The sequence below is a fragment of the Gavialis gangeticus genome, unplaced genomic scaffold (assembly GCF_001723915.1).
Source record: "Gavialis gangeticus isolate Ggan-Ray unplaced genomic scaffold, GavGan_comp1, whole genome shotgun sequence".
Lineage (NCBI taxonomy): Eukaryota > Metazoa > Chordata > Crocodylia > Gavialidae > Gavialis > Gavialis gangeticus.
Window position 1 is genome coordinate 160,892,509 of NW_017729032.1, and position 18,757 is coordinate 160,911,265.

Genomic DNA, 18,757 nt, shown 5'->3' on the forward strand with positions numbered 1-18,757 from the left:
AACTGACTTTTAAAAAATGTGATAAAGGCGGTTACAATTTTTTTCCTGTTGAACTGCCAGGAGGCTTTGTGAATGACTTCATATCAGAAAGGTGTATGTTGAATCTCCTTATCCTTGCCCATCTGTAGCAGCTTTAAAAAGGATATCTCTTCTCATTTGGAGTTTAATCTGCCTGATCAACAAGGTCTTAGCTAATTAACAGGCACTGCTGACACTTCAGAATACTGACATTTTTATTTAAAATGTCAAAAAAGCTGGTGGGAAGAAGAGTCCCACAACTCTGAGAAATAGAAGGTACTTGTCCATCCAGCAAGAAAGCAGGGCGGATGGTAAAAGGTCAGTAGGATATACAGCAGGTTATAAAGACAGACGGACATAGCAGTAGCTAACTGGAGGAATGTTCTTGCTCATCATTTCTAGACATTCTAACCCAGTGATTCTCAATCAGGGTACCATGGCACCCTGGGGTGCCTTGAAATCCTTTACTGCAGGATGCATCACAATATTAGCACTGTTAAGTGTGCAAATACAATTCACAAGATAAACTCGGACATTAAAAATAGGAACGAATAGTTTTTAAAACCCACTGACTTGCGGTCTGAGATTTTTTGCAAGAGAAGATTTGTTTTATTGCTTCTCTGTAGTCAAAACAGAGAGCTGGCATTTTCTGAGAGGTACCTGGAGTCTACCAAGGTGTGCCTTTTGACTAAAAAGGTTGAGAACTACTGTTCTAACCTTTAAGGGGAAAAGCTGTCTAACAACTTGTCTGAATACTAGCTTTGGATGCTAATGAGACTTGGATGAAACACTCGAAATCTTAACACACTTAAAAAAAAATTGTGCTGTCTAGTCCAGACAAGGTTCATAGAATATTAAGTCTACTAGGTTGAATTCAGTATTTTAAAGTGAAGGCTGTTACAAGTTGATCAAACATCCAAAGGGGTGGCAGGATAAATCTGTTGCATATATGGCCTCAAGTCCTGATAAGCCCCAAACTTACAACCATGTCCTGAAGAAGAATGTATTGCATTCAAAAGCTTATCTAGTTTATTCCACCCATTCAGTTGATCCAATAAAAGATATCACTCAGCAAAATCATTGTCTTACATATTTCTTGGACTATCATGGCTTCAATATCACTACAACTATCCATTCTTGTAGCAATTTTCTTAGTTGCAAGTATTACCCAAGCACTATGGTATAATAATTCTATTGTGCTATTAGCTTGTACCAAATTTAATAAAAGTTTAAGATTTAAAGTTCAAGGATTATACTATATTTTTTTTGAATAGCTTTGCCTACAGCATGTTTTTAGCACTATGCTAAGATGCTAAATTATGTATTCCAAGAATGATAGCAACCTTAATTTTGTCTTCCTGACTTTCTTCATATTTTAACAGGAGTTTAGAGTTTAAGCCTCAGTAACAGTATGTGGAAACAGCAATGCTCCATATGTTGCTTTTCAAAACACCATCAGGGCTGGTGCAGGTATCTGCAATACTTAGCCTGTCTCCCTACTTGTAGTAATCCTATTTGGTGATTATGTCTCGCATCCTCAAAAACAGTGTTGGCCATAATAGAAAAGCTCTTTCAATTGGGTTTAATCAACTTTATGGTCATTTTATCCCCAATCCTCTCCTACCTTAACTTAGGTAAAATGACCATCAGGCTTGTAGAGAAGCACTACTTTAGTTGTACACCTAACCCTGTGGTTATTTGACCAAGCCTACAATAAAAATAAAGTGTGAAATATTTTAGGAACAAAAGACTGGAAGATAACCTACCTCAGGCAAGTGAGTGAGTCTCTCATTTGCAAGCTATCCCAAGAAATTGCCAAAATTACCACTTCTTACTATCACACGCAGCAGCAAGGCACAGTTTGGAAAACACTAAGAACACTAACATACCACAAGTAAAAGATCACTTCCAGTGCCTGGACTCTGCAATGGCTCAGAAAACTGTAGCAAAAGGATTAACCTCACACTACAAAGGAAGGTAAAAACCAGACTGATTTGTACTAGTTTGACTCAGAAGAAAGATTTCTTCCTGACTTCAAAACTGGTGAGAGGTACAGCCCTGAGCAGAAAACCAAGACCTTACACCTACGAGCCTTTTCCCCTTTAACAAAAATATAACTCATGCTATCATAATGTCTTATTCCTGTAACAGGGCCACCTGGAGAAAAGCAGCTTAGAAACTGAAGGACAGGAGTTATCAGCTAATGGACTCCTTATGTTTATTTCAAGTGCTACAATGCTGCACAGTTTGGAAAGTGCATCAGTCCTGTTTTTAAAAAAAAGCAGTAACTAGTCCATATTCTGAAGAAAAAATCAGTGAAGCTTTATGCTTGTTTAGAGTCCAACAGACATCAACATGATTCCTCACAAGAACAACAATCTCTCCAATGAATCCCTTTGCAGGATTGAACTTTAGTAAAGAAATACTCTCTTCTCAGTTTTCAAAACTTCCAAATAATGGTCTCTGTCCAGGAGTAATGTGGGGATTATTTGGGGTCAAGGAAGCTGTATTTGAATGGGTTTTGAATTGGGAGAATGGGTAAGGTGCTGTAAAATATTGTTTCCTCTTTAAAAAAAAAATCATGCAGTGTCTTTTGAATAGCTCTAATGCCAAAGGAATGAATAAAACTTGACAAGGGACTGATGACTAGGAATGATAAAGTTTAAGTGACATTAGGGAAGGAAATGGCTTACTGAAGAAGCTACCGTGTGCTTCAGTGAAAATGAATTCTGATTTGACCACATACAATACTTTACAAAATCACACTTGGTGCATGTGCAGAAATATTTTAATCTGTACTCTATGAACATCATAAAGGCAGATAAAATTCACTTTGAGTATGAGTAACGAACGTCATTACATACTTTGATATGTAGCTAACATTTGTCTTCCAAAGAAACCTTTTTATGCTCAATGTAAGGCGAATAGAGAAAGGTAAAGACTCTCCAGTATCTTGTACATCTTTACATGAATGTCACAAAGTATGAAATATGGCATACAAATGTATCTTAATATGGTAAGAAAATATGATATTTGCTATTTGGTTGGTTGATTGTGTTGTTACCGATTGTATTGCATTACTGAGTTAAAGAGGAAAACTTGAGGGTATCTGTCATTTTTGGGGCTTACCATGAGAGATAAATATTTAAACGTGTTCTTTTGAAGTAGGAGACCACAACATATAACCATCATCCCATCACTGCCCTGGCAGTGTCCTGGCTTTCACCCTTTTTCAGGAGGTCCATCTATTCTCCTTAGACTTCAACTAAAGAGGCAGCACATGCAAAGGCAGATTTGGGGAAGACAGAAAACTTTTAGCATTCTTCTGTAACATAGTTGCATCCTATGTAACTTGCTGTAGTGTGTTCCAGATTAGGCCTAAACCTAGTGATATTACTGAATTTCAGCAAGAGGAGATGAAAGTTGAATTAATTATAACACACAATTATCTAGGCTCATGCACAAACAATTGTTAAGTTATTTCACAATTTATTGTTTATCTTCTGTTTTACATAGTTCATTCTCATAATGTCATGATAGAGAAGCAGTAGTTTAAGCCAGAATAAGGTAGGAGTTTTACTAGGTAAAAGATAATGAATTATTTCAATTGATTTAAGAAATTTTGTAACAAATTTAAGCTATCTAAAGCATTCTGTAAAAGACTTCAGATGAAGATTTCATTGCCTAGATTTCTTAATCATGACAATGTGTTACAGTTCAAGCCATGCTGCTTATTTTAAACATTTTAAATAAAAACATGATAAATATATAAAACTAATTTTTACTAATGATAAAATGTAATAATATACTTTTATGATAAAGAAGCTCATACATTCAAATCGTTGCTATAAAACCAATGTGAAATGAAAATCTTTAGGCAATACCACCCCAAACAACCATAGGCTGCTTAACTACTGAGTAACAGTGAGTGCATCTACATGTGCAGTTAATGCAAAACAATAAACGGGTGCATATCACACTGGAGTTTATTGCTCTCGGGAGCTGGAACTCCACATGTGCCCCACACCGCAGCATGTTAGCTGGGTTGGAGCTGGGTCTGGTTTGCAGTAGGCTGAAGGGTCAGCCTGGGGCTGCTGCACCTCTGCTCAGTGTGCTGCAGAGGAGCTGGCTGCATCACAAGGGTGCTCCAGTGCAGGGCTAGCCAGCAGGCAGCCCCACACTGAAGCACCTTCATGTCCCAGCCAACCCTGTCAGCACTTACATATGAGTTGCTGCACAGTAAAGAACTCTGTAGCAGGATAGTACTTGTATATATGAGTACTAACCTGCAGCAGAGTTAATTAGTTTCCTGCAGCCTAATAAGGCTGCACATGTAGACATCGAGACTTTACTGCAGAGCTAACTAGGCATCTCTTCAGTAAGCATTTCATGTAGATTTTCTCAGTTTGTGTATTATGAGAATTTTAACCTTACTAACTTTTATCACTTAAGTACAAGAATAATCAAATGCTAATACAGAGCTGGTTTATATGGCTTCATTTGTTGGTATAAGCTATTGGTGATGGAGTGAGTCAAGTGACTTTATGTTATTACCAAAAGGTCTCTCCAGTGATGACAGAACCATTCAGGAGTGAAAAGACAACATAAAGGATCTATTCTTACTTAAAAAAAATATGTTTCTATAGAATAGTGCTGATGGAAAGGGAACAAAGTTGTGAAAAGCTGGCCATAGGCCAGAACAGATGCACAGCAGACTGACCCATGGAAAGGAATTTGCAGATGGAAGCTGTTGCTCAGAACTAAACCAGCAGGCATCTCCTAGCACGGTTTTGCACAAAATGGTATGCTATAAAAAACTGATACCAAGGTACTGGAAATTTCCAAAGGCAAGGTTGCAAGAAGCTGTAAAGAAAATGCCTTGTTTTCACTCAGCTGGGAAAATAACTGATAATTCTGGCTCGACATTTCAAGTCTTCACCAGAAGAGTCATGGGATGGTTTGATTCACCTAAATCAGCTTTGTCAAGGAGAGAAATGAAGGTATGTCAACCAGGGGAAACTATAAAATACCTTGGTATTGTTCAACACACTGGTCCAAAGGCCAAATCAAGAGAGATCACAAGTAGCCCTGCTTTTCCTTGGCTAGTAAGTTTCAGTCCATACCAAGTCCCCAGCACTCTTGGGGTGGTAAACACTCAAACATGCACCTAATGAAGCCTAGCAATGTGGCACTGTACCTGTGGGATGTCCATGGAGTGGCTTCACTGCACTTTCAGGTTTGTGTATGTGAGTGGGTGTGGGTGAGTAGGTCATATTCAAGTGTGTCCCTTCCCAGGGACAGTAAGGACATGGTGTCAATGTACTCTAGGTGTACCTTCTGTTTCAAAGGAACTGAAGTTTTATACACTGACAGCTATCCTGTTAACACTTGTCTTTTAAGGCTCTGTCTCTGGAGACCACCAGAAAGAGGATAAGAACACAGCTGTCAGAGCAACTTGGATGAATTACTTGATGAATTTTCCATCTGTCTCAAGAAACCAGTCACTGCAACTACAAAGCTGAACTGATGAAACCATCTTTATGCCTATTCCATTTATACATGTATTGTTTACCCAAATGATGACTTGCTTATGTTTAAATTAAATGCTTCCATCTCTTTGAGGCCGTGCAAGAAATAGATGGGCATATTTAATGTGGAACAAGGTAATTTTGAACTGGGTTGGCATTCTTCAATGTTAAGTTATTTGTATGAAATTCTAAATTTTGCATTTGAATGACTTGGTTGAACTGAGGTGACTAATCTGTAGGCTGCCACATTACAACCTGACTTAAGCTTGAGCTATGTATGCACTGTAGACAGTGACTGACAAGGAAATAAAAAAGATATTGATGTAACCAAATATATTAAATGTTATTTTGCTGTAATATATTTTTGTTACGATGCTCAAATAATTGTAAAAAAACCAAAACAGCCATGTCAAAGAAGAAAGTTAAACTAAGGTAAAGAAGAGAAACAGGCCAGTGTTAAACAACATTCCAAACTGGGGAAGAAAAGGGGACGATAAACCTTCCCGCAGGTAAAACAGCCTTACACAATCAGAAGGGAAGTCTGCAAGTCACCTGGTTCAATCCAGTTCCCAAAGTTTCAGTGAAACAAAGACATTGAAATAAAACCAATCAGATACCGTTTATTAGAATATTACAGCCAGGCATCTAGAAATATTGGGCATAGACTGGAGGAAAATTGGACTTCTCCCAAGCTCAGTGAATAAAATAAACCCACTCAGCAAAAGTTCCCAAGGGAACAGAGAAGCCTGGCCAGTGGACTTGTTTCTCCCTTGAATCTGAGGCTAGGTATAAGCATTGTCTTTATTGATACAAATAAGTCTTTGCTATTGTGTATCATAATAAAGCTTTTAAGTTATGACTGGAATGGCCTCTCTGGTCCTCGGTCTCACTGTCACCTACAGTTAAAATTTAGAGTAAGAAGTCCAGTGATTGGGAATAAATAAAGATCAATAATTTAATGGTTCACCTTGGTGTCAGAATCACTAATGCAGAATAGTTTAGAATAAGGACAAACCTACATTTTGAACAAGTCTGCAGTAAGAACATGAATTGAACTATTCTCTTTACACTTGGTAAACCATAGCATCCTATGCAGAATTCAAGCTCTGATATTGTAAATGCTTTTCTCCAATTGTTTCTATTTTGCTTTCTGTAATTTTTCATTTTCAAGTGCTATTTCAAGTATAATTGCTGGTGCTTCTCTACTCTGCACCTTTAAAACAGATACTCAAAGAACAATGATAAACCTAAGAGAAGTAACTGTATGAAGAAAATTCTTTGAGTAATGTGTTTTGTAACATAGCTTTGCTTTCTCACAACTAATAAGATTAAGTCAACTACCCAGTGTTCTGTGCCTAGTGGAAAAGAGGCTTATTTAAATAAAGAAGCCAAGAGGATCTCTCTCAGAGTACTGAAGGAAAATGGACTCTGCAGAAGACCTTAATTATCCTCAGATCTTATTTCAATACAACCATGGATTTTTTTTCTCAAAGGTAAGAATTACAAATAACACTTGGATAAGATACTAAAACAAGGATGGTAGACAGTTTCAAATATCCTTTACAGGCTTAATTAAAACTGTGACAAAGAAGTAAACTCAATAAAAGTGATCCCAGTTTTAAATAGGTATAGAGGAAGTTTTTAGAAAAAATTCAGAGAGATGTCACAGACCATTATGAACAATTGTTTGTAATCCCCTTATTTTAGGAGGTTTGGGCAAATTGAATATTTACTTGAGCTGTCTGAATATAAAGCCCTACAAATAAGGTTTTGCTACATAAAATTGCCCACAACAGAATTTCTCAGAGACATTGTTTTAGATGTTTGCTTTGGATGCAAATCTCTGGGTTAGATTTTGCAATGCCCAGCATCAAGCAATGAGGTTTTAGAAAAGCATTCTTGTCTCTAGTGACTTTTATTTATCTATAGTTGCTAAGTAGCAGACAATACATAATGCCTTAATTATATACTTTGGCAAATTACATTAATTGATAGGTGGGGGGAACTCATCTAGTTTATTACTTTTCTTTCCAGAATCATTATGGAAAGAAAGCAAGGGTAGAAACTCAGTGATTGCATCTATATTTTTTGTAAGAATTCTTCAGGGTATTATTTCAGTAAGTCAGTAATATATCCTGCTTTGTCAAAGGACAGTGTGGCAAAATAAAGAACAGGTGTCATAGGAAGAAATGCTCAAAGACTTTCCTCCCAACTGTTATTGAAAGGGAAAAAAATGAGCCAACTCCAGCAGAGTTTTGTAAGCACTCAGGGAAGTGGTGTGTGGCCAACACCATTCAAATTTGTGATCAAAACACAATTTAAAAGCATCTCAAAACAGTTTAGTTTCAGGCTGCATAGAATTCTCTCTCAAAGGGGCTGGGAGAATTCTGGGGGTATTCATAACGTATTGTGACAATAATGGGGTTAGTATTGCCACCTTTTTACAGCATTTTAAAAGGATTTGTTTTAAATAGTGTATAAAATCTAAGAATTATGACTTTGTTAGCCATAAGTGATATGGTTTAATTTGAGCTTAGGCAATGTAGCTATGTCAAAGGGATCCACGATTGTTCTGGCTTTTGTATACAAGGCTTTTTCTTTTTCTTTTCTAATGTGTCACCTCTTTGACCCTTTCCTTATAGAACAGGGATCTGGGGTTTGCTATAGTTCTATAAAGTCAAGAAAATGTATACACAATACCTGGGCTTCACATACAAGTATTTACTTGATAGCAAGGAACAGAAATGAAAAAAGCAGTACAAAGCAAGCACTGGTATCAGTGCTCAAAGCAACTGCAGTTTAGTCACACCTATTTTCTTAGCTATAAAACATTTTAATGGGGTTTTATCATTGTTTTTGTAAATTACTCTTGCATATCAAGCTGCTGATCAATAGGTGGTAGGTGATCAATAGCTGCTTATCAGCAATATAGCTGTTGATAATACTTGCTCTTATTTCAGCCTCATGCTCCTTTATTTGCTTCCAGACTATGTTTACTGCCTGTGAATTGGGAGTATTTGATCTACTGCTGGAGTCAGAGGAGCCCCTATCTTCAGATGTCATTGCTGGACGCTTGGGCACCAGTACCACTGGAATGGAAAGATTACTTGATACCTGTGTGGGGTTAAAGCTATTAAGAGTCGAACTGAACAGTGAAGGAGGTAACACTGTCTCCAAGGGACGTGACTAAAGATTGGTTTTAAAGATTTTATTTTAACACCAGGTGGGAGGCTGAGCTGTAAGATTAAAAACAAAAATGTCAGGATGAGCAGCAACATGACTTCTGCTGCAATAGAGTTCTAAAAAATGGAACTGGGATGGTGGCACCTGTCTGCCCGGTGGGGCAACAGTGGGGGAGAGGGGGAGAGGCAGAGGAACAGAGCACCCCTGCCCCAACCCTGGCTGCCAGGCCCTGTTGTGGGGAGCCAAGGGAAAACCCTCCTTCCCCACACAGCCAAGAGACTTGGCTCCATCACTGCCACAGGTGGGAGGATTCCCCGGGGCCAAATTCCTTGTCCTTGTAACTGGGCATGGCAGTGCACAGGGAGCCGGGCACCAAAGGTAGCCCAGCACAGAGTCCCCCAGCCTGTGACTACCCCCTTCCAAGGGGAATCCTTCCCTCCCTCTCCCCGGGTAACTGGGAGGCTTGCTGCTACCACTGGGAGGGAGATAGGGAGAATTCTCCTGAACTGGGTGCCTGCCTGCACAGCTGGGCATAGCAGGATGGAGGGAGCCCCATACCTCAGGGGACTACCCCATCCCAGAGGACTGCTCCCCTCCTCCCACTTGTGGAGGTACAGCCAAGGAGCAGCCTGGCCACACAGGGGAGGTGGAGGGGGATCCACTCAGCATGCAGCTTCCCCTTGGGCGAGGCAGCCCTGGGGTGGGGGACCCTGGTTCAGGCCAGGGAAGCTCCTCAAGGCATGGGTCTTCCCCTATGCCACACGCAGCTATGCAGGCCAGCACCTGTCCTGGGGGAACGCTGCCCCCACTCCTATCTGTGGCAGCAGCAGAGCCAAGCTGCCCGGCTGTTCCGCTTACCGGGTCAGGGCAGCTCTGGGCTGGGGGAAGCCCCACGAGGCATGGGGCTCCTCCCATGCTCTGATACCCAATTGTACATCTGGGGGAATCCTCCCTGCTCCCTCCTGTGGCAGGAGCTGAGCTGAGCAGCCACCCACTTGCACAACAGAGGAGAGGGTTCCCCTTGCATGGGGCTCCCCACAGCAGGCCAGCCCCAAGCTGGGAGACCCTGGGAATTGCTCTGAAACGTGGGGCTCACCCTCTGTGAGCGGAAGTCTGGTGTGGGGGTCTAGCACTGGGATGTGAGGGGGCAGCAGGGGCTTGTGGGCATGTGCTGGGCAGTTAATCAGGAAGGGCCCCCACTTAGCTGGGCTGGGCTCCCCGATGGCTGGGAGGAGTGCTTAAGTCCACCTTGTTTTCTGGCTTGTGGCAGTGCAGGCCTCTGCCTGCCTTTCCCAAGTGAAAATTGAACATGAGTTCAATTCATTATCAGTTCCAGCTAAGCAGCGTAGAGAAACCTGTGAAGATAGGATGTATTCCACCTCGGGCTATTTGACTGTCTGTACTTAGCCAATGTGTCTTCTCTTGTTCTTTCAGTCTTTTACAGAAACACAGAAGTTTCCAACCTCTACCTTGCAAAAGCAAGTCCCAAGTCTCTGTATCATAATATGATGTACTACTCCAAGACTGTCTACCTATGCTGGCACTACTTGACAGACGCTGTGAGGTAAGAAAAGGCATGCTTATGTCACAGTGCAAAATTATGCTCCAGTGTTGGAAGAAACCACTTTGCTGCATTGTGAAGCTGCTTCTGAAAAGGTGTCTGGGGAAACAAGAGAAAATGAAGACACTGAGTGGTAATTGCTTGGAAAGTACTTTGTAGCACTAAGTATTATTATTATTATTATTGCATGTGCTCATTTTTGCCAGTGGAAGAATTCACTGAAGAGTCCAGAAACAGACTATTTTACTATGCTTATTTTCTGTGCCCCAAGGGGGGGGGGCACTTAATCATAACAGCTTTTGCTGAAGAAGGCCCCCAGTGAAGTATGATAATGAATAGTGACAGTGATGGACGGCTGCACAATCCCTAATGGATTCTGTTGCAAAGGCAGAAGAAAATGAAGAGGGATGGCAGTTTCTATTGGTTCTGCTTCACTGTGGGTGCTAATGCAGTTATGTCAATATACACCAGGTGGGGATTTGCCCCACAATCTTTGGTATAAAAAATATCAGTTGCAATCCTTCATTTTAAGTGATGTCCCAGTATAAATATGCCATAACAATCACTGAAACATATCTTTCCTTTCAGAATCTTTCGTAAGGCTCTCAGGTTCATAGAAAAGTGGACTAGAAGGGACCTCTAGAGGTCATCTACTCCAGCCCCCAGCCTGAAGCAGGATCAGCCCCATCCAAACCATCCCATACAAATCCACAGTCTAAACTCTACATAAGACTATCCTCAACCCTGACACCAAATTGATCTAACACAGGTAAACCAGGGGAACCACAGCAGCCAATGTCCTGCTTCTATAAAATATTGTCAATATACGTTCAAGAGGTACCAGCTACAAAGTAAGGCAAAAATCCGGACAGTCCATACCAATCTAATCACGGGGTAAAATTCTTTCCTGACTCCAAGTATGGCTTTCAGCGTGGTTAGGGTGATCAGAAAAAGAACCATATATGCAATGACACAAGTACTTCCTTTGTACCATGATGAAATATGTATATTAATAAGCTTATGATGCAACAGTTATAGACAGTTACAGACCAAAACAAAAACAAATCAGTATACATTTAAAATATAAAATATAAGATTTTACTTTTTTTTTTGTCCTAAAGAGAAGGGAAAAATCAGTATGAGAGAGCATTTGGCATTTCATCGAAAGATCTCTTTGGGGCTGTCTACAGGTAATAATTAATAGAATGCCTGGAGTTGTATGCTTATCTTTAACGTGAATGATGGTTTTCTATTAATTTCAATTATGAAATATGATAATGCTATGATAATTAGTTCCATTCATATAAAAAATCCTGTAGTACCCTCCATTTCAGTGGTGTCCAGTTCTGAAGCTCTCTGGGATTTGCAACATACTTCTCATCTTCTTATGTAAGCACAACATTTGTATGTGCAATCCAGTGTGAAAAAAATGTCATGGACACCATTCATTACAATGGAAAAGTCTGATTTAAAAACATCTGGGAGCCATTAGGTTTAGCAACAAAAAATTGGTAACTGATAAGTGCATTAACTATTTTATTTTACTTCCTCATTAAAAGGTTCTTACCTTACCTATGGTAATAAATTCCTGGTTGTTTTTTTTAAGCTGTAGAAATATAAATGACATTCTGCAGTGTCAAAAATACCTTGCTGTGTACACAGGATAATAGTTAGAGTTTAGTATTTAAGCCAAGAGTTATAGAAGTATTATATAATACTAGACCAGGGGCAGGCAATTATTTTGGCTGGAGGGCCACTTAATGACTTTTGGTGAGCTGTCAAGGGCCACATGGGTAGCCCTGCGTTGACAGTTGCCCTGCCCCCAGTTGCCATATTGGGACCAAAAGTCCTGACCCTAACCCCTGACCTTTGCCACTGGAAGGTCCTGCCCTTGGGCCCTTCCCAATACTCCTTTGGGTCGGAGGGGGGTTGCATCTTAAAACCGGAAAAAAAAACCAAATCATACACTAAAAATCAAACACCTACTATAACATATTTTAATTTTATTACAAAAAATATTTTTGTCATGCTTCATTTTGCATAGTGTATATAGAGGTGATTGCATAATAACTCAAAAATAAAATCTTACTCTTGTATATTGTATGTGTGGGGTGGGGATGTGGTTGGGGTTGTTTACATAGTAGGGTGTGGGGATGTGTGTGTATGGTGGGGGATTGTGTATAATGAGGTGTGGGTACATGGTGAGGTGTGGGGAATGGGGGTGGGGCTGTGAGGGGGCATGACTATATGTGTGGGGGCATAGGGCAGTGGTCTCCAAACTTTTTTGATTGCGCACCCCTATCAGTAAAAAATTTTTGAGCACGCATCCCCAGTATATGTATATTTATATAAATAGAAGTTCTAATATTTTCTTCCCGCACCCCAATGGATCGTCTTGCGCACCCCCTGGGGTGCACGCACCCCACTTTGGAGACCACTGGCATAGGGTATGTTCAGGTGTGTATATGTCAGTGGAGATTGTGGGAGTAGGGTGGGAGAAGTGAGAGGGATGGGGGTGTGGGGATCCCCCCACACTCCCCAACATGGCACACAGCTGCAGGTGGAGGGGCTTAGGGCACTTGTGCCTGGTGCAAGTACTGGCACCCAGCAGGGCATTGTTCTGGGCAGCGCTGCAGACTGGGGGTGAGGAGCACAGTTTGCCCAGCCCACCTCTATTGCAGGGGCTGTGCGTGGCATGCCTATAGCTCCCATACTCGCACTGGGAGAAGCCCCATGCTGGACTCCAGGGGGAACTAAGGGGTGGGGTTCCCTCCACTTCCAGTGCACAGCAGGGTCGAGGAAGACAGCCGGCTCCAGCATGCGACTTCCTCCAGTGTGAGTGCAGGCATGCTGCACAGAGCCCCTGCAATAGACATGGCTGAGCAAGCTGCACTTCTCACCCCTGCCCACAGCGCAGGCTGGAACTATGACCTGCCAGGTGCCAGCACCTGTGCTAGGCATGAGCACCCTGTGTGCCCCACCTGTGGCTGCTGCCAACATTGGAGGCTGCATACCATGTGGGGGAGTGTGGGGGGGTCCCCACACCCCCTCACTTTCCCTCACAACCACAGCCTGCCGAGCCGAGCTCTGCACTCCCGCCACCTTCTTGGGCATGGGCTCTGCACTGCACTGCCCAGCTGCAGCTCTGCCACCCTCACCATGCCTTGCTGCTTCCCTGCCTGCCACCCAGAGCAAGCTGGATGCTGGGGAAGCGAAACAGGTTCTGATGGGGGTGGCTGGACCCCTGCCCAGAAGCTGCATGCTGGCAAGGCCGGGTCCTTCCACCCACGGGGCTGGGAGGAAGGTGCAACAGGGTATGTTGTGGGGGTGCATACGCATGGGCACCTTGCTCCCACCTTCGTGAGTGGAAGGGCTGGGCAGGGCACAATTTGCTGATGGGCACCGTGGGCTGGTTGAAAGTGCCTGGCGTGCCTGATTCAGCCCGTGGGCCATATTTTGCCCACCCCTGTACTAGACTATAGACAGCATATCATAATGTATTTGTTCTACAAATAATATTCTGTCATATGACTAGATCAGAAGAAGAGATGATCAAATTCATGTATGGTTTGAATGAAATATGGAGTATATGTGGTAGAGATGTAATTGCTGCATTTGACCTTTCACCTTTCACCCACATTTATGATCTAGGAGGTAAGTGTCATTACAACATTGACATTTCTCCTTTTAAGCTATGGAAAAATACTGCATGCATGAAGTATTGGAGTAGTGGAAAAGCAGGACAGATTTGATTGCCCGAGTAAATCAAAAGGGGAGATTTTTACATTTTGCTGGAGATTAGAAAAAAGATATGGGAATGGTAAAAGCATTTTAAAGCTAAATGATTTTTTTGTCTGAAGAGCATCATATATCTAAATAGCAGCTTATTTTCCTCCTTGTTGATCTGTCAGGTTTTCATATTTTTCTTCTCCCATTGCTTAATAAATACTGCAAGAGCAGCTTCCAGGCTATTCTTCTCCTTCACTTTAATCAGTGTTTTTAGGTTGATAAATTGCCCGTTCACTTCTGATCCCCAACAGTGTTACTGTTATAGCTCTATTTTACTCCTGTCATTATTTGTAGCACCAGACAGTCTTCATCTCTACTTCCTTAAGTGGGAAGGTTGGTTAGTTGGTTGCTTTGGATTTTTTCAGGGTAAGTTTTTGGTTTTTTTGAGGGGGTTGAGTTATTTTTACTTTTCCATTTTTCAAAAATGTAGAAAACAGAAACAAAATCAGGTGAATGTGTCCTGCATACTCTGATTTCTCAAACTTTAAAGGCTTTCATTAGTGCCCAGACAGATAGTATTTTTCCTTGCAAGGATTTTATGACCCATAACTTTTTACTGGAGCCTTGAATAATATGAAACTAACCTCTGCCAATATACAGCAAGCTCAGCCCAGAAATGTGACTGCCAGAATTCAGCAGATATTTTCAGTTGCTTCATCCTCCTTGTCTGGTTTATGAAGCTCCCTTAGATGATAACGTTTTCTCGAGTGAATTTTTTCATAACTTCCATGCTCTCGGTTCTAAATCAGTCGTAGTGAGAAAATTCATGGACTTCAGGACAGAAGTACCTAGCTGAATCATGTTCCATGTACATACTTTGTTCTTCTCTTGAAAATCTGTAAAAAATGAGCTTTTGCAAAAAATAATTTAATCATTATTAGGAATTAAAAGACAAAACCTTGTTTTGGAAACAGACAGTCATTCCTTCAGTGGGAATGCTTCAGTGTTTCTGAATCTTCCTGCATTCCCTGGGAACCCTGGGTCAATGGTAGCCCTTGAAGATCTAGCATCCAAGCTCTCCACTGCACAGGGCTGTCAAGGAACCCAGGCAATCCCACAAATCTGTTGTATAGGCTATAGTAGAGGTAGGATGTTGATGAGCAAGCTGGCAGGAAACCAGGCATTTACATTTGACAGATTTTGGTCAAAAGTTTTTTGTCAGAACCAAATAGGACATAAATATACAAAAGTCAAGGATTTTTGTGGGTGGTATCTTTTAGTGGACCAAATGCATAGTTGGGATAAAGTTAAATGAGCCTTTGATTACAAAGAAGTATTCTTCAGGTCTTTTGGTATTTGAAAGCTTGTCCAATATAATTCCGGGACCATCATGGCTACAACACCACTCTAACACTAGCATCACAGAACATTTTCTTTTTGATACTCAGTAGGCATGTGTACACCTGCATTAGTGCACCATAATTACAGTGCATAAAGTTAGTACCTGTTATTACTAATATTATAATTACTATTATTAATTACTCATATTATTATTATTGTTATTATAATAATTAGTACTAACTTCATGTGCTGTGATCAGCACTATTGTGCAGTAGTACTGGCCCACATCTTTTATGTGATCCTAATGCACATTAGACGAATTCTCCCGTGCAGTAGCACATTAGCATGGCTTTTACCATGATGAGCTAATGTGCAGTAGAATTAGTCTACTGTGCTTTTAGCATCTCATGTAGACGTACCCAGTGATTTTTCATAGAAAATAAATGTTGTCAGAAACTTCAATCTAACTCTAATTTTAAGCAAGCATATTCGGCAACTCTGTGTGTTCAGAACAGTGCAGTTTTCCAAAACTGTCCCATTGCAACTTTAATAACAAGTTTTTACTTCCTCCTGCCATTTCCCATCAGCCTAGAAAATTGCACAGTTGTGCTGTTGCTTTGGGATTTCAGTTCTCTACTTCTCAGAAGTTACTCAGTATTTTTATTAACAGGGAATTGAAAAGTGTTGTTGGTTGCTGAATGTATCAAGTCTTTATTTAAAGGAAGCTGTAGAAGTTGTCAGGCTTGCCATGAGTTCTAATTTGTCCTCATCTATCCTTTTCTCTCTTTCATTGTCCATGTAGGAAAAATCTTTTCATGCTCTTTTTGGATCTGATTCAAAATCTATAGGAGTTAGTAGGAATCATTCCAATGATTACAGTGGTTTTTGCATCAAGCTGCTGTTAAATAATCAGTGCACAGAGATTCATGCTTATGACTAATTACATAGTACTTAACCCCTGTGCTTGTAGGATGATGGACAGAAAACACACAGCAGAGCTGCAAGTTTAACGTTAAGTTTTTTAAGGATCTGTTATTAAAGGGAGCAAAACGTTAATATAAAACCTTGAGAAAACCATATCAAATGAAAGCCATTTAAAGTGAATGTCAATGCACAGTCCCTTGCTCTTTCTTTCCTTTCTGTGGGTTGTTCTACAATCCAAACAAAATCTAATACTGAACAATATTGCCCCATGAATACTGTTTTGAATAGTGAACAGTAGGTTAGGCAATGCACTGGCAGCCCTTGTATCTTTCATCTTTAGATAATCTGTTTTTTTTGGCCCTGGATGAATATGGCATTTCTCTTATATAACATTATCCATTGTTAGAAATGAAATGGGAGGTATATAGAGGTTTTATTAAGACAGCTTGGAGAGAAATGTTCAGAAGATTCTTGTTACAGCCAGCATGATAATTATGATACTCTATGCCTTGAGGAGAGAGCCATGATCTTGGGTCTGTTTTTGGAACTGCGGCTGGACAGATCATTTCATCACTCTGTGCCTCAGTTTTTCCATCTGTAAAATGGGGATATCAATAATGACCTAATAATCTGTTTAGTTATTTATGTATGAAAAGGGCTATATAAATTCTGGCTATTATTATTAAGTTAAAAGATTTCCTAATTGCTGGAGAAAGAATTATTAGTCTTATAGCTAACAGTGACTTTTAACATGGTAGGCCACTTATTCCTTAGCTTTTAGTCGTATCTACTTCTAGTGGAAAAAAATTCAAGATGTAGGGGGGTGGTAAAGGTCATAATTAAAGACATCCTTGTTTTGTGGAGTTTTGAACAGATCCATCTCTCTTTTTAAAAAAAAAAGTCAAGATTTTATGAAAAATAATTAAATATTTATTGTTATGAGTAGCTATCCAACAGTTTTCTACAGTTTTTGTTTAGAGACGCCTATGTTTTCAGTAATAAAAAGCAAAACCAAAAGAAAATCAATAACTGTTTGTGGACTGCTTTTTAAAAGCTGAAACAAAAAATGGGTATTTCATGAAAATTGGTTTTCAAAGAGAAAAATAAATCTCTTTGTATACAAGTATTTAACCAGTTTTAGTTTCATCAAATTTCATTGATTTTTAAATACAACTGTTTAGAGTCTAGTAGCAAAAACACAGAACTAGATGTTGGGAGATCTGAATTGTATTTCAGAGTAGACAAGAGATTTCCTGAGGAACATTGGGCAGGTCACTAATCTTTTTTGTACTTTATAAAATCATAGTGTTGGAAGGGACCTCAAGGGTAATCTTTTCCAGCCCCCTGCATAGCTGCAAGATTCACTATCCCTAAATCATCTGTTTCCTGTTTTGTAAGATATGGATAATAAACCTAACTTACAAGGTGCTCTGAGGCTGAATTCATTGCAGTCCATATTTCTTAGGATGATGTGATATAAAAATCTGTCCATGTATGTATTTGAACTTTTACACCTCTTATTTTACTTCCCTATGAGGATGTGCAGGTGGCTTGGCCCAAGAATGTATTTCTTTGTACCCAAATTCTACAGTCACAATTTATGACCTACCTAAAGTGGCACAAGTGGCAAAGGAGCGTTTTATACCCCCAGAGGAACATCGGATAATGTTCCATGAAGGTAAAGTTGGTTAATTTTGTGTGTGTTCATGTGCAGAGAAAAAAATGGTTTAGGGATCATGATTATGATGGAATTTAACTAGAAATATAAACATTTTTCCTTGATTACTCACTGGGGTGACGCTGAGTTATACATTGGCAAGAATATACACCCAAATGCCCTATTAAGCAACAATGTAAAAGAAAGGGAGAAAAATTTTTTCTGATATCATATGGTAGACATGGTACACATATGGCTTCCCCAAGTTATGGTAGGTCTAGAATGAAACACGGCTGAGAGTAGTAGTAGGACTGTAGAGGTGCAGAAGAATGCCCATGTTACACCTGAGGAGATATAGGCTAATATCACAGAACCTACTTTTCATTGTCACCCTGAGGGCACCTCATTTAGGTCTTAGTTTTTTAGATACCACTTTTGCTGGTGTGCAGTCTCCTAATTCTCTCCCTCCAGACTGGGCTCTTTGGCTGCAAACCCCTGAAATTCACTGGGATTGCCTTAGCAGTTCTGATGGCATAGTTCAGTCTCTGCAGTCCTAACCTGTTAGAGACAGCCAAAAAGTTTTTCAGTGCATAAAGCAAAATACTATTCATTCAGAAGCAAAAGCATTTAAAAGAAAATAAGTATTAAAACAATTAACAGTTTACATGCTGCCTAGCTGCACAGGTTGTCACTCATCCTCCATCTGGAGACCCTGGCAGGTGTTCAGTCCTTCAAAATCCCTTGCATGACCAGTTCCTCTTGGTCACGCTCAGGGGCCTGTCAGTTATGTCCACTTCCATTAGGTCAAGACTTTCA

At 40.3% G+C, this 18,757-nt stretch overlaps 1 protein-coding gene across 1 annotated transcript in view; it reads left to right on the plus strand.

Moving 5' to 3' along the window:
• The first annotated feature begins 6,961 nt into the window (after window positions 1-6,961).
• Window positions 6,962-18,757, plus strand: part of ASMT (acetylserotonin O-methyltransferase) — a 20,539-nt gene continuing 8,743 nt past the window's right edge. The window contains exons 1-6 of the mRNA XM_019524025.1: window positions 6,962-7,039; window positions 8,533-8,707; window positions 10,164-10,293; window positions 11,412-11,480; window positions 13,826-13,944; window positions 17,822-17,962. Coding sequence (XP_019379570.1) covers window positions 6,968-7,039; window positions 8,533-8,707; window positions 10,164-10,293; window positions 11,412-11,480; window positions 13,826-13,944; window positions 17,822-17,962 — 706 coding nt within the window. The 5' untranslated portion in view covers window positions 6,962-6,967. The remainder of the gene's footprint in view (window positions 7,040-8,532; window positions 8,708-10,163; window positions 10,294-11,411; window positions 11,481-13,825; window positions 13,945-17,821; window positions 17,963-18,757) is intronic.